Source organism: Oncorhynchus keta, chromosome 29 (genome assembly GCF_023373465.1).
Source record: "Oncorhynchus keta strain PuntledgeMale-10-30-2019 chromosome 29, Oket_V2, whole genome shotgun sequence".
Classification (NCBI taxonomy): domain Eukaryota; kingdom Metazoa; phylum Chordata; class Actinopteri; order Salmoniformes; family Salmonidae; genus Oncorhynchus; species Oncorhynchus keta.
Genome location: NC_068449.1, coordinates 35,880,353 through 35,896,489, shown reverse-complemented (window position 1 = coordinate 35,896,489; position 16,137 = coordinate 35,880,353). Strand labels below are relative to the sequence as shown.

General features: G+C 47.4%; 1 protein-coding gene across 12 annotated transcripts in view; it reads left to right on the top strand.

Annotated features, from left to right (window-relative positions):
* Nucleotides 1-16,137, top strand: part of LOC118362206 (gephyrin-like) — a 118,837-nt gene that overhangs the window by 60,337 nt on the left and 42,363 nt on the right. For 9 of the 12 annotated variants that reach the window (XM_052486478.1, XM_052486475.1, XM_052486474.1 and 6 more), the window contains exons 1-5: nucleotides 4,587-4,736; nucleotides 6,971-7,145; nucleotides 7,647-7,796; nucleotides 8,328-8,465; nucleotides 9,320-9,454. In XM_052486478.1, coding sequence (XP_052342438.1) covers nucleotides 7,056-7,145; nucleotides 7,647-7,796; nucleotides 8,328-8,465; nucleotides 9,320-9,454 — 513 coding nt within the window. In that variant the 5' untranslated portion in view covers nucleotides 4,587-4,736; nucleotides 6,971-7,055. Of the gene's footprint in view, nucleotides 1-2,693; nucleotides 2,752-3,250; nucleotides 3,344-4,574; nucleotides 4,737-6,970; nucleotides 7,146-7,629; nucleotides 7,797-8,327; nucleotides 8,466-9,319; nucleotides 9,455-16,137 lie in introns of those variants that run through there. The other 3 variants (XM_052486480.1, XM_052486479.1, XM_052486476.1) reach the window with 2 other exon arrangements.

Sequence of the window (16,137 nt, the reverse complement as noted above, 5' to 3'; positions counted from 1 at the left end):
AGTTGTTGACCTGTCTCCTTTGTCCTGTCTCCCTGGCCGAGCAGCTACACAAGCCTAAGATCACCATGCGCAATGCCAAGCGTTGACTGTAGTGGTGTAAAGCTTACCGCCATTCTGGAGTAATGAATCACACTTCACCATCTGGCAGTCCGACAGACGAATTTGGGTTCGGAGGATGCCAGGAGAATGCTACTTGCCCGAATGCATAGTGCCAACTGTAAAGTTTGGTGGAGGAGGAATAATGGTCTTGGGCTCTTTTTCATGGTTTGGGCTAGGCCCCTTAGTTCCAGTGAAGGGAAATCTTAACGCTACATTCTAGATTATTCTGTGCTTTTGGGGAAGGCCCTTTCTTGTTTCAGCATGGCAATGCCCCCGTGCACGAAGCGAGGTCCATATAGAAATGGTTTGTCGAGATCGGGGTGGAAGAACTTGACTGGCCTGCACAGAGACCTGACCTCAACCCTGTTAAACTCCTTTGGGATGAATTGGAATGCCGACTGCGAGCCAGGCCTAATTGCCCAACATCAGTGCCCGACCTCTTGTGGCTGTATGGAAGAAAGTCCCTACAGTAATGTTCCAACATCTTCCCAGAAGAGTGGAGGCTGTTATAGCAGCAAAGGAGGGACCACCTCCATTTTAATGCCCATGATTTTGGAATGAGATGTTTGAAGAGCAGGTGTCCACATACTTTTGGTCATGTAGTGTAGCTGGGGATGTTCCTGATACAACACTCCCTTCAACATGTTTCACTTGCTCCCTGTTTCCTGCCAAACTCCTCCCCTCCTTTCCTCAATCCCTCTCTCCCTCCATCCCTCTCTCCCGCTAACCTCATCAGTCCCTCCAGTAAAGGTCTGAGACGTTTGAAGGTGTCGCTGGTCATTTAAGTGATGCTGGCTGTGGCCCCTGACCTTCTGCTTCTCCCTTCATCCCGCTCTCCAGCCTTCCTATATCATTCACATCATTAAAGGTCTGAGACGTTTGAAGGTGTCCGAATCAATGTGACGCTAGTAGTCGTTTAGTGACGTCATTTTGTATAATGGCCCCTAGGAGCAGTGCTGTCACCTCAGGTGGCTGCTGCAATTATACAGACAGACAGACAGACGGGGAAAGAGGAAGGCAGACAGACAGACAGACGTGTCAATGTTACTAATGAGAGCCGATAAGTATAGAGAGGCGATAAATCACACTGACACCGATGACACTTGCCTCTCCTTCACACCAATGACATGGAGCTAGATACCTGGCTCTGCTCCGGACACTGATGGGTTAGGACCCATCACGAAGGAGGGAGAGCGAGATGGATGGAGAGGGACAAGTAGAGCGCAATGGGGGGAGAGGGAGGTTAGTTGATGTATGTGTACGTCTGCACATTTGTGAGATTTGTTCAAGTGTAGCTTTTAGCTGGACTGACCGAGTAGTTAGGGAGACGAGGTGGAGGGAGGCAGAGAGATCTATTCCACTTGCTTTGGCAATGTAAACATATGTTTTCCATGCCAATAAAGCTCTTTTAATTGAATTAAATTGATACAGGGACAAAGGGGGAGAGAGAGAGAGAAAGGGAGTAGCAGATTGAGCTTATTAATGGAGCTGTCCTAGAACAGAGCAGATCTGCACAGCTGGGACGCAGCAGCTGTAGACAAGGGCAGGGGGTAGTATATACACACACACACAGAAATCGCTCAACCTTGTGTAAAAACACAACAAACACACCAATCTCTCTATCCTCCCTCCCTCTTTCTCCCCCTCTTCCCCATTCTGTCATTACTGCTCTCCAGCTATTCCTAATTGCCTTCTCCTTCTCTATCTCATTAGTTTCTTGTCCTTTCAATCTTAAAGCCTATAATAATCAGGAGTTTCGGGCAGTAGCATTCACCCAGCCCCTAAAATCAATCAGATCAGGTGGGCATCTCCACTAGAAGCCCTGCTGTTAAAGACAAACAGATGAGATGACAGAACCTTCCCTTTTAAAATCACATTGCTACTGCTAAAAGTGTCATTCCAAATGTGGGTGGGGTTGTGTGTGTGTGTGTGTGTGTGCGCGCGTCTACTTAGTCCCAGAAGCCCCTCATCCCTATTTAAGATTTGTGGAGTACCTCCACACACACACACAACACAAGTGGTTTCCTAGATGAATGAAAACCTGCTTGTTTAACATGTTCTCATATTTGTATGTCTCAATTTAGTTTGTTTGAATCTGTTGTGACTCACTTTTTTTTCCTTTTTGATTTTCATGGTTTTAAAATAAAGAGAGTACTAAGTGAGGAGAACACGACTGTGTAGTTCTTTCCCAAATATGGTAAATAAATGCGCCACTGGTAGGCGCCAGTGGACACGATTTGACTTGAACTAACGGTCTCATGGCATTCTCTCCCCTCAGCTCAGAGAAACACAATCACTCTTTTAAAAAGAGCGAACACTGACTTATCTTTAAGCCTCTGTTTCTGGAGAGTCAGTTGTATTTTACCTGCACATACAGATCACTCGCAAGCTCAGAACTTAAGAGTACGGATTTGTTCAGGGTAACCCTTTTTCATCTTGCTCTCGGCCCACTTACTTTTACTACATATATCTTCACTCCCTGTTTTGTATTTGCCTTTTTCTCTACCCCCTTCCCCTCGCTTTCTGTCTCTAGTGAGTTCGTGAAGTCTGAATATGAACTAACTATGTTGTTGTTTTGTGCTTTTCATCCACAGGCTCGGAGGCATCATATCTTCCTACAAAATAGTCCCAGATGAGATCGACGAGATTAAGGTGAAGATCTCCTCCCTCCTTTATTTATCTCTCTCTTACAGCCCTCTCTCTCTCTTTCTCTTTCCCCCCCCTTTAACTGCATGCTACATGCTGCCCATTAGAGCCCACCGCAGGCTGTAGTTCAAAGGTGACACCATTTTGTATTCTCACATGTATTCTCTCTCACTACACGAAACAACTGTTGTGGTTTGAAACACCTATCTTGGAAACAGTTGTTCCACACAATGGGTGCATCTCAATTGTCTTTCAATGATGCCTCGCATCCTCTCTCTCCTTGCCTCCTTCTCAAAAGACAGAGGTCTGATCTTCTCCAATGTGTTTTGAGAAAGAGAGGACATGAGGAATCAAGGAAAGACTATTGAGATTCACCCAGTGCTTTAGAGATTCACCCGCCTCTGTTGTCTGTATGATTGACACTGCTTCCAGCCAATAGGGTGGTAATTTCTGTGATTTACGCTGCTGCCAGCCAATAGCCTGTCTCTCTTCTCTGTTTCCTCAGGAGACATTGGTGGACTGGTGTGATGAGAAAGAGCTGAACCTGATCCTGACCACAGGGGGTACAGGCTTCGCCCCTCGTGATGTCACTCCCGAGGTACATGGGGACCCCAAAGTTTGTGTTTGTGTCCATGTGAGTGTGGATGAGTGTCGACCCTAGATGTAGTGTAAGCCGATGTAGCTGTGATTGCACGTGTGTGTGTTGGTTGGCACCTGCATGCATGGTCAGTGTGCATGTTTATGTGTGTATTGTGTTTGTAAAACTGTAGATTGTCTTATGCTTTGTCAGGTTTGTCACATTACAGATAAATGAAACATTTTGTTTCATTCTGTTATAATTCCATATGATACATCTTGCATATTTTGAAAATGTGTGTATGAGTGTCATATTTTATGGTTGGTGTGTGTGAGAGAGCGCGGGATTGCTGCTGGCTGTGAACGTCGTTTCTCTCTCTTTCTCTCCCCTCCTCTCTCCTCTCTTCCTTTGATCCGTCCTCCTCTCTTTCTCTACTAATGTGCATGTTTGAAGTAGCATTCAACTTGAGGACACACAACGTCACTATTCTTAAATCACCCCCCGCTGGGATAGAACTAACAGGGGCTGCCAGAGGGCATTTCTCCCTAGGGGATTGAGGGGTTAACAGGGGGTTACTTACACACACACACACACACACACACACACACACACACACACACACACACACACACACACACACACATACAAGTGAAGAGGGTTTGAGCTAAAGAAAGAAACATCAGAGATGAAAGGAATCACTGTTCTAAAGATGTCAACATGTTATCTGCCTGTTCTGCCTGCTCATTGGAGTAGCTACCCTAATCACAAGGGTGTTAGCAGTGGATGTGGCAGTTGTATACTTAAGCAATAAGGTACGAGGGAGTGTGATATATGGCTAATATACCACGGCTAAGGGCTGTTCTTATGCACAACTCAAAACGGAATGCCTGGATACAACCCTTAGCCGTGGTATATTGGCCACAAACCCCTGAGGTGCCTTATTGGTGTTATAAACTGGTTACCAACGTAATTAGAGCAGTAAAAAGACATGTTTTGTCATACCCGTGGTATGCGGTCTGATATACCACAGCTGTCAGCCAGTCAGCATTCAGGGCTCAAACCACCCAGTTTATAATACAGTAGATTAAGCAGTAGCTGTTGCTTGTTGCTAACCCTGCTATACTGTGGGGGCACGTTATGTGGAGTGTAGGCAGGTGATGACAACTGTACTATGCACTGTCTGTGCCGTAAAGTAATTATGTGTCCCCCCCCTCCCACTCTCTCCGTCCCTTGCTCCCTCCCCATGCCGCAGGCCACCAGAGAGGTGATAGAGCGCGAGGCCCCAGGGATGGCGCTGGCTATGCTGATGGGCTCGCTTCAGGTCACACCTCTGGGCATGCTCTCCAGGCCTGTCTGTGGAATCCGAGGGAAAACCCTCATCATTAACCTACCTGGTAGCAAGAAGGGCTCACAGGTGAGATTTGATGTGTGCGCGTTCAAGTTTTTATTTGTCACATGAACAAGTACAGCGAAATGCTTAACTTGCCCAACCCAACAGTTTGGTATTCAGTATCAAAAAAGTATAAGAAATAAGAGGAGAAGCTATATACAGGGTCAGTACCAAATGTGCAGGGATACTGGAGTACCGAGGTAGATATGTGCAGACAAGGAGAAAGTGACTGGTAACAGGATAAATAATCATCCTAGTTTTGTCAACAGCATAAGTGGTGGGTGGAGTGTGTGCGTAGTGCGTGTGCGCGTAGTGATTGTGTGTCAGTGTGGGCGTGATAGGTGGATATACATGTAAAAAGGGCTGAAAAGTGACTGGTAGCAGGAGTACACAAATACTTTACTAATGGTAATATATATATGTAAACAGGAGTCATACAGGCACGTGGAGGCCACACACACTACTGAGCCTCATTTTGACTTGTTTTAAGGACATCAAAGTTGGTTTTCCACTTTCATTTTGAGTGCGACTCCAAATCCAGACCTCCATGGGTTGATAAATTTGATTTCCATTGATCATTTTTATGTGATTTTGTTGTCAGCACATTCAACTATGTAAAGAAAAAAGTATTTAATAAGAATATTTCATTCATTCAGATCTAGGATGTGTTATTTTAGTGTTCCCTTTATTTTTTTGAGCAGTGTGTAAACGGGAGTATGCAAATACTATACTAATGGTAATATACACTGCTCAAAAAAAGTCACACCTAAAATTAAAGTGGAAAACCACACTACAGGCTGATCCAACTTTGATGCAATGTCCTTAAAACAAGTCAAAATGAGGCTCAGTAGTGTGTGTGGCCTCCCCGTGCCTGTATGACCTCCCTACAACGCCTGGGCATGCTCCTGATGAGGTGGCGGATGGTCCCCTTGAGGGAGCTCCTCCCAGACCTGGACAAATGATCCGCCAACTCCTGGACAGTCTGTGGTGCAACGTGGCGTAGGTGGATGGAGCGAGACATGATGTCCCAGATGTGCTCAATTGGATTCAGGTCTGGGGAACGGGCGGGCCAGTCCATAGCATCAATGCCTTCCTCTTGCAGGAACTGCTGACACACTCCAGCCACATGAGGTCTAGCATTGTCTTGCATTAGGAGGAATCCAGGGCCAACCGCACCAGCATATGGTCTCACAAGGGGTCTGAGGATCTCATCTCGGTACCTAATGGCAGTCAGGCTACCTCTGGCGAGCACATGGAGGGCTGTGCGGCCCCCCAAAGAAATGCCACCCCACACCATTACTGACCCACCGCCAAACCGGTCATGCTGGAGGATGTTGCAGGCAGCAGAACGTTCTCCACGGCGTCTCCAAACTGTCACGTGCTCACGACACCTGCTTTCATCTGTAAAGAGCACAGGGCACCAGTGGCGAATACCAAACGTCCTGCACGGTGTTGGGCTGTAAGCACAACCCCCACCTGTGGACGTCGGGCCCTCATACCACCCTCATGGAGTCTGTTTCTGACCGTTTGAGCAGACACATGCACATTTGTGGCCTGCTGGAGGTCACTTTGCAGGGCTCTGGCAGTGCTCCTCCTGCTCCTCCTTGCACAAAGGCGGCGGTAGCGGTCCTGCTGCTGGGTTGTTGCCCTCCTACGACCTCCACGTCTCCTGATGTACTGGCCTGTCTCTTGGTAGCGCCTCCATGCTCTGGACACTACGCTGACAGACACAGCAAACCTTCTTGCCACAGCTCGCATTGATGTGTCATCCTGGATGAGCTGCACTACCTGAGCCACTTGTGTGGGTTGTAGACTCCGTCTCATGCTACCACTAGAGTGAAAGCACCGCCAGCATTCAAAAGTGACCAAAACATCAGCCAGGAAGCATAGGAACTGAGAAGTGGTCTGTGGTCCCCACCTGCAGAACCACTCCTTTATTGGGGGTGTCTTGCTAATTGCCTATAATTTCCACCTGATGTCTATTCCATTTGCACAACAGCATGTGATATTTATTGTCAATCAGTGTTGCTTCCTAAGTGGACAGTTTGATTTCACAGAAGTGTGATTGATTTGGAGTTACATTGTGTTCTTTAAGTGTTCCCTTTATTTTTTTGAGCAGTGTATATGCAAACAGGAGTATGCACACAAGTGTGTGTATGTCTGTGTCCTTCTGAGTGTGTGTGTGTGTGTGTGTGTGCAATACACCTGCTGTGTATTACTCTCCCTGACCTCTAACCCCAAACTCTCTCCTCCTACAGGAGTGTTTCCAGTTCATCCTGCCCGCTCTGCCCCACGCCATTGACCTGCTGCGTGACGCAGTGGTGAAGGTGAAGGAGGTTCACGATGCCCTGGAGGACCTGCCCTCACCCCCGCCGCCCCCTCTCCCCGCCCCTCACCCTCAACAGCGTCGCCTGCACCCAGACAGAGGAGAAGGTGGCACTCTTTAGCACTCCTGTGTTTTTTACATTTATTTCACGGTGTAATAAGGGGTAGGGGAGAAGGAGGGAGGGATAGAGAGAGATTGGCGTGTTTGTTGTGTTGTAGTTTTTGTAAGGTTTGGAGGTTTTTGTTTGTTTGTGTGTGTGGATGGGTGGGTGGGTGGGTGATATGAAAGATCGTGATATAACCATCCCACACTTGAGCATACAGGTGCTTGGCTACTTTATGTTAAAAGGTCCATGAAAGGGGGACACCTGAAATATTGCTGTGCCCGAGTGCTTTATTCCTGCCAATAATCACGTTTTCACTTCACAGAAGACTTCGTAGCAGTACTTCTTTTAATCGTTATATAGCTGCTGTTACAACGTTTACCATGCTACTGTAATTGTCTTTTATCAATTGTTTTGAAGTTTATTTTTATGAAGTACTGCACCTTAAATTGTGGTTTTTCTGCACGAGCTGTTCTTTACTAATGAAGTGAATTATTACTCTAAGGGTGTGCAGTGTGAGGATGATGAAGATGAGAAGATGAAGGACATCGGGGCGGCGTCCACCGAGGACCACCACCACACCCACTCCCACCACCGCCACTCCCATTCCCATGGACACAACTCACACATCACCGCCGCCGCCATCGCTGCCAAGGTAAACACATTGTGAACACGGTGTGATAATGTGCTCTGCTGGTGGCCATGAGTGTTACATGAAGCACTCTGGGGTAGCGGTAGGAGAAGCCCTGTATCTTAGTTCGTTATATTATGATTAGTGCCATGGTCAGTTTCTCGTATCCTAAAGGCCATCGGAATGAATCATGAGGATTTGAAACGGAGGAGATGAAGCACATAAAGAGAGATCGACGGGGGAGGGAGGGAGGGAGTGAAGGGGAACAGGGGGTCAGTTGGAGGTGAAGAGGGAGGGCTGAGGGAAGGATTAGGGAGGAGGAGAGGGATTTGAAGCTCATTAAATGCATGTATTGTCTGTTACATTATTACCCCCCTGTCCCTGTTCACACCGTTACTGCGTTGATCCATTGCCATTGTGATGTTGTGATACATCACTCATAAATCCACCTCTAAATGTTTGTGTGTTTTGCACGCATGTGTGTATTTGCCTGATTTGTGTGTTCATGTTGTTGTCCCATCCTGTGTTGACCCCGTGAACCATATCCATCATCAGAAGGGGAAACCCCAGCAGCACCATAACCATGCTGTTGTCATGGCAAAAGGTAGCCACTATCAACCTGGCCTGCTATCTGACCTCCCCCCAGCCCCACGTAATTTCACCTGCTTCTGCTCTGGAGACCAGCCGGGAACGGTAAGACCCCTCAGAACCGCCCAACCACCCTCATGTCACACGTCACCCCTACATCACATACCAGTGTACTCTGCACGTCACCTCTTCCATTATTCCTCCCTGCAAAACGCCATAGATGAATCTCAAAAGTGCTCGATCCCGTCCTTTCTCCAACTCCTTCACAGACCCGAGGAAGGGAATCTTGGGAGGGGAGAACGCGAGGAGTCGAGGAGGGACTTTTGAGGTTCACCCCGTCTTGTGTAGGTCATGACGTGAGGTGAATCGCTAGGTGGAGCCAAGGCAATGTTATTAGCGCACGCTGGGTTAGCCTGTGTTGCTAATTAGCCGAGTGGGGTTCAGTGCTGGGCTGCCAGTAAAGCTTATTGTCTTAATTAGTGCATCGCTAAGCCCATATCGCTCCAATGGAAACCCACTGTAAATCCCACTGGCCCTCCCAGGGCCCGTTAGCACTGCTCGAATGAGCCGCACGGATCAGTCGCAGATCCACACATCCACAGCAGCAGCCCTGGGGGGAAACTGTGGGCCTGCCAGGCCTGTTTGTCTCCTCGCAGGCTCACAGTGTGTCTGGATCTACACACGCACACACAGGGTTTAACATGCTTCTGGGGCATTTGTCTACTGATGCTTATAATGTAAATCATGTTGTTATACTTATTAGAAACGTCTGACTTGCCAATTGGGAAAATGATGATCTGGAGTCACCAAAAAACATTGACTGACTGACCAATCGGTGTGTGCTTTCGAGATGTCTTGTCTCTCTGTGTATAGTAGAGATCCCAGTGCTGTTTGTGCGCACAGCTTTCCTCTCTGCCTGTGTGTAGGAGTCGCAATAACTGTCTAACTTCTCTCCATAGATCCCAGACAGCATCATCTCCAGGGGTGTACAGGTTCTTCCCAGAGACACAGCCTCTCTGAGCACCACACCTTCTGAGTCGCCTCGCGCCCAGGCCACCTCGCGCCTCTCCACTGCCTCCTGCCCCACACCCAAAGTAAGACGCATCCTGTGCCCTATACTTACACCTACCCCACTGCCCATCCATCTGTCCCCCTTGTACCCTATACTCACCCAGCCTCACCCAGTCCTCTCATCTCCTAACCCTTCCTCCCTCCCTCTACCTCGCTGCCTCCCCCATGCTCTGTCCCACCAATGCTGGGAGGTGAAGGCATATTGCTCCTCAACTCCCTCCCTCTCCTCCATGGTTTCAGGGGCGGTCCTCTATTGGATCCCTATGGTTCCGTAACTCTGAGATCATGTTCAGAATGTTGTCTGTTGATTGGTTGGAATGATAGGATGGAATTGAGGTCAAGGGGAGGAGCCTATCTCTATGCTTCGCTTTAAAATTCTAACATTTCATTTCTTGAACGCAGAAACGTCCTGCGATTGGTCAGATCAATGACCTCTGGCGGAGTGTCCCACTTAATGATTTGATTGACAGGTGTCATGTCTATCTGTGTCCAACTGCACTGTGACTCTGTGGAAACAAAGAAACCAACCAAAGACTTGACATGCATGGTGCTGCTGCTGTTTTCATGTCCTCACGCTAACCCCCCAATTGAGGTGCCTTGCCGAGGTAATACGTGATCAAAACTCTTCCTTTATGCTTCCAGTGATGATTAATGACTTTATATTGGGCTGCGGATTGGTTCAGGTGTTTTTGGGTCTTGTGTAAGTGATCTAAACTAAGCAGACGTGATCTTACTCATTACACACCATGTTTGTAGTGATAATGAATGGGCTTAATGTGTATAGTGCTCCAACTCTGGGGGAGTTGCTACTTCAGGAGTTATGGGGTTTGTCTGAGTTGCTGTGAAAAGAAAAGATGCCTGCTGAGCTTAGAGGAGGAGTGGTAGGGGTTCGGGGGGGGGGGTGTAACTTGACTAGATCAGACTGGTTGGCAGACTTTGTCTTTCAGCACTAAGCCTGTTCTCATCATGTTTTTTAACTGGTAGGCCTGTTCTGTGGATGATTGTGGCTTGCCAGCCTCTGTGATCATACTTTCATCCCATTATAGTGCTTTGATCATAAGGCAATGGGACAGAGAGTCTGGCTTGAGCTTTTGCTGCCTTTGTCATCCACCTGGTGAGGTGGGGGGGGGTGTTCCTAGGGAAACGCTCTATCAAACAAGGAGAGCTTCTTTTTTAGTGGTTTGTTTCTGTGCTTGCTGTCATGTTTCTTTGAGTGCCCTTCCCCTCTCCTTCACAGCCCCATAAGGCCGCATCAACTGGGTAAGATAGAGTGTGTGCTTGCAACAAGATCTCATAGTTTCCCTTAGAAATTCGACGTATTATAGATGAATGTCTATTTGTGACGCATTCATTCTTTGTGGTTTCAGGGTTAATTCTGCGTGGTTACAGGGTTAAAACAGAAACGACTCAAAGGGTTAAGTTTAGGTATTAATTCTGAGTGGAAAAGGTTTGTGATATATGGCCTGGGGAAGGCTTAAAACAAACAAACAAATTAAAAATGACACCCTATTACCATCAGGTAGCATCAGTATTCTCGCGGCTTGCTAAAGCAGTGGTCTAAGCAGCACGCTCCGGCTCCGAGCATCACGAGTTTACTCCCAGTGTTGGACAATATTTTTTTTCTTTTTTAGGTATATATCGACTTTCTCAGGACCTTTTCAAACGTCCGAGATCGCAGTGTGTTTCTAGTGATCAATCTTGTGTGTGTGTGTGTGTGTGTGCCCCATGCAAAGCAGTCCTCAACCTGCATCAATAATCCCTATAAATGTAAATGGAGTGCAGTTGTTGATTGAGCCGATGCAGATAGGCAGAAGCATAGAGAGGCAGAGACTGAGAGAGCTATGCAGCACCAGGCTGCATCAACAGTCTAAGCCATAGTGTGTCGTGGAAAGAATTATTATGTTCTCCACAGCACCCTCTGTTGGGGAAAGTGTGTACTGTACCTTATGGTTGGTTATTTAGCAACAAAACCGACGCGTGTGCAAAACAGGCTTAGATAGTTTACATATTGTCAACAATGTTTAGTCTCCAAATGTTTATTGAAAACGTAAGTGCACAATGAGTCCTTGTCTCTCAAAATACACTGTTACAGTTGTGGGTTAGCTAGCTAGTGAATTATTTATTAGCATTGACATGACATTTAAAAAAAAAAAAAAATGTATTTCACCTTCATTTAACCAAGTAGGCTAGTTGAGAACAAGTTCTCATTTACAACTGCGACCTGGCCAAGATAAAGCAAAACATGGAATAAACATACAGTGGGGCAAAAAAGTATTTATTCAGCCACCAATTGTGCAAGTTCTCCTACTTAAAAAAGATGAAAGAGGCCTGTAATTTTCATCATAGACATGGCAGTGGAAACCAAAAATAATGTCCAGTTTAGACTCATCAGAACAAAGTACAGTTTCTTTGCAGCAATTCCACCAAGAAGGCCTGACTCACACAGTTGATGTTGAGATGTGTCTGTTAGTTGAACTCTGAAGCATTTATTTGGCTGCAATTTCTGAGGCTGGTAACTCTTATGAACTTATCCTCTGCAGCAGAGTTAACTCTGGGTCTTCCTTTCCTGTGGCGGTCCTCATGAGAGCCAGTTTCATCATAGCGCTTGAAGAAACGTTCAAAGTTCTTGACATTTTCTGCATTGACTGACCTTCATGTCTTAAAGTAATGGAGTCATCTCTTTGCTTATTTGAGCTGTTCTTGCCATAATATGGACTTGGTCTTTTACCAAATATTTTGTATACACCCCTACCTTGTCACAACACAATGGATTGGCTCAAACTCATTAAGAAGGAAAGATATTCCACAAATGAACTTTTAACAAGGAGCACCTGTTAGTCACCTGGAATGCATTTGAATTATCTCATGAAGCTGGATTACCAAGAGTGTGCAAAGCTGTCAAAGGCAAAGGGTAGCTATAAAATATATTTAGATTTTTTTGGTTAGTACATGATTCCATATGTGTTATTTCATAGTTTTGATGTTTTCAATATTATTCTACAATGTAGAAAATAGTAAGAAATAAAGAAAACCCCTTTAATGAGTACGTGTGTCCAAACTTTTGACTGATACTGTATTTATACCCCTTGACTTATTGCACAGTGTTTGTTACAGCCTGAATTGAAACTGGATTCAATAGATTTCTTTCTATTTTTATTCACACCCCTGAGTGAAAACTTTGTAGAAGCACCTTTGGTAGCGATCACAGCTGTGAGTCTTTCTGGGTAAGTGTCTAAGGGCGTTTGGATTGGATTATAGAACATTGCCTATTATTATTTTCAAAATTCTTCAAGCTTCTGTCAAATTGGTTGTTGATCTTTGCTAGAAAAGCATTAGTAGTTCTTGCCATAGATTTTCAAGTAGATTTAAGTCAAAACTGTAACTCGGCCTCTCGAACAATCAGACTTCTTTTAAAAATAAAAATACATCTTCTCTTTTAGCCAGGTAAAGACTCTTTTTTTTTATATGCATTCTCTCTCTTATAGGGGAAGGAGAATGTCATTAGTACCATCAGCTGTGCTTAATTGCCACTGGTTACCTTGTCTCTCATGCCTTGTTGGGCTACTATCTGTGAGCCCAGCCTGCCCTCTGGTGGTCCTTCCACATACTACACTCCCCCCCCAGGACCGAACCGGAGGGTCGGGTGCCAGACGCACAGTCTTGGTCGCGTCGGAACAGTACGTCTGCATTCCCGTTCCTCGATCCGGCCCTGTGGATGACATGGAAAGAGAACGGTTGTAAAGACAAAAACCATCTGGCTATTCTGTTGTTATTGTTTCTTTTACCAGCCATCCACGTGAGGGGCGCATGGTCAGTAACTAATGCAAACCTCCGACCCAGTAGGTAGTACCGGAGATAATCAAGGGCCCACTTGATGGCTAAGGCCTCTTTCTCTACGGTAGCATACCTCTGTTCCCGATCGCTGAGCTTCCTACTTATGAAGAGAATCGGCTTCTCTGCTTCGCCTTTACCCTGAGCTAGTACGGCCCCGAGCCCCGTATCCGAGGCGTCGACCTGCACAATGAACTCTTGCGAGAAGTCCGGAGCCTGTAGAACGTGATCAGAACACAGGCCATCTTTTAGCAATTGAAAGGCCTCTTCCATCTCGTCTTTCCACTCTACCTGGTTTGGCAGGTTCTTCTTGATGAGGTTTGTGAGGGGGTTGGCAATGGTCGCATATCCCGGGATAAATCTGCGATAATATCCTGTTATCCCTAAGAAGGCCTGAACGTCTCGCTTGGTCCGGGGTCGAGGCCAGTCACAAATTGCCTGTGGGCGTATTTTCCCATTCCCCACGGTGTACCCCAGGTATTCTGCTTTCGGACAGGCCCAGGCAGCATCTATTTGGATTGCCTGTCAACCCTGTGGCTTCCAAACTCACGAGCACCGCCTGTAATCGCAGGAGGTGACTATCCCAGTCCTCGCTGTGGATGACCACATCGTCTATGTACGCCGCTGCATACTCTTGATGTGGCCGTAGAATGGCATCCATGAGGTGTTGGAAAGTTGCAGCAGCACCATGCAGTCTGAAGGGCATCCTCACATACTGGAAAAGCCCCTTTGGGGTGGCGAAGGCAGTCTTTGGGCGATCCTCCGGAGCCACCGGCACTTGCCAATATCCCTTTGTCAAATCCAGGGTGGTGATGAACTTGGACTTTCCTAAGCGCTCCAAGAGTTCATCCACGCGGGGCATGGGATACGCATCGAATGTGGAGATGGCATTCACGTCTCTAAAGTCGTTGCAGAGTCTCATACTACCATCGGATTTGGGGACCAGGACTATGGAACTGGACCACTCACTCGTCGATGGCTTGATCACGCCCATCCTCAACATCTCCCTTACCTCTTTCTTAGCGATGACTCGGCGAGCCTCAGGAATCCTGTAAGGGCGGGTATGCATCTTCTTGCCGGGTTCAGTGTGGATATGGTGGAACAGGACATCTGTTTGTCCTGGGAATGGAGAGAATATTTGACCGAATTCATAATCAGCTTGTCTAGCTGTCTTGACTGCTCCGGTAGGAGAGTTTGGCCACAGCGCACCTGTGGTAGAGCTGCCTCTTTTCCTTTGCCCTCCAGGGCCATCAAAGCCATCTCCGCCTCTCGTTCATGTTACGTCTTCAACAGGTTTATGTGATAAAGTTGGACCTTCTTCCTCCTGTCAGGTTGCTTGATGAGGTAATTGACCGGTGAGACCCTTTTCATTACCTCGTAGGGCCCCCTCCACTGCGCCAGCAAGCGATGTTCGGCCGTGGGCACGAGCACCATCACTTTCTCTCCCACGGTGAACTCACAGGGGGTCGCGGACTTATCATAGGCCCAGCCTTGGGTCCTTTGTGCCTTCTCCATATGCTCCTTGACTATGGGCCACACTGCTGACAGGCGGTGGATCGAAAAGGGGCATGGTTGGGTCTCCCAGGTCTCCTTGGCTAAGTCGAGGATCCCTCGACAGGGTCTACCATAGAGCAATTCAAACAGAGAATCCAGTGGATGCCTGGGGTACTTCTCGCAGGGCAAACATTAAGTGTGGGAGAAGCATGTCCCAGATTTTCCTGTCTCGGGACACCACTCTTCTCAACATGCTTTTAATCATTTTGTTCAAGTGTTCACACAACCCGTCTGTTTGAGGGTGGAATATGCTTGTACGTATCTGTTGAACCTGATATAACCGACACAAGTCCTTCATCAACCGGGACATGAACGGGGTTCCCTAATCGGTTAAGATCGTCTTGGGGAGGCCCACACGAGAGAACATCAGGAATAACTCCTTGGAAATTCCCTTTGACGACATGTTACGCAGGGGTATGGCCTCCGGGAACTTGGTAGCGTAATCTATAACCACTAGGATGTACTCGTGTCCTCTGGCGGATTTTGGGAGGGGTCCTACGAGGTCCATAGCTATGCGTTCAAAGGGAGTCTCTATGATGGGGAGAGGAATCAAAGGTTTACGTAGGTGTGGCCGTGGAGCTGTACGTTGACATTGATAACACGTCCTACAACACCTGGCCACATCCCGGGTGACGCAGGGCCAATAGAATCTCTGCATGATTCTGTCAATAGTCTTGTCTCGTGCCAGGTGTCCTCCTAGGACGTGGGAATGGGCTAACTGTAGAACGGTATCCCTGTATGGTCTAGGCACCATTAGTAATTCCTGGTTTCCCCCCCTTCGTCGTACGACCCAGTATAAGAGACCCCGCCTGATTGCATAGTAAGGAAGAGGGGCTCACCTGATCCGTCGACATTCCTCCCGTCGATCACATTCACCTTCCTCATGGCCTCCCTTAGGTTTGGGTCTCTATGCTGCGAGGTGCCGAACTGTCCCTTTAATTCCTGGGGCAGGTCGACCTCGGTAGAGGGATGTGGAGGTTGTTCCCCATCCCCATCAGGGGTGACCGAGGAGAATCCCTTCCAGGTTCCCTCCTCGGATGGAGCTTCAAATATATCCCTTAGCGCCTGGTTGCTCCTTCCTTCCTGCATTGTGTGTAACCCTTCACAGGTGTCTTCATCGGTGGTTTCCTGGAATATCTGTCGTAAACGTTGGGTCGCTATTTCTTTCTCTGCTGCAGAGGACGAGGACGCGGCTACGTCTCCTTGTAGGACTACTACCTCGGGCTTGGATTTTTTCTTCTTTCCTGTCCCCCTTCTTCCCGTGCATAACGTCATCTGCCGAAGCTCCTTATATAGGGGACAGTCTCTCCCGATCAATAAT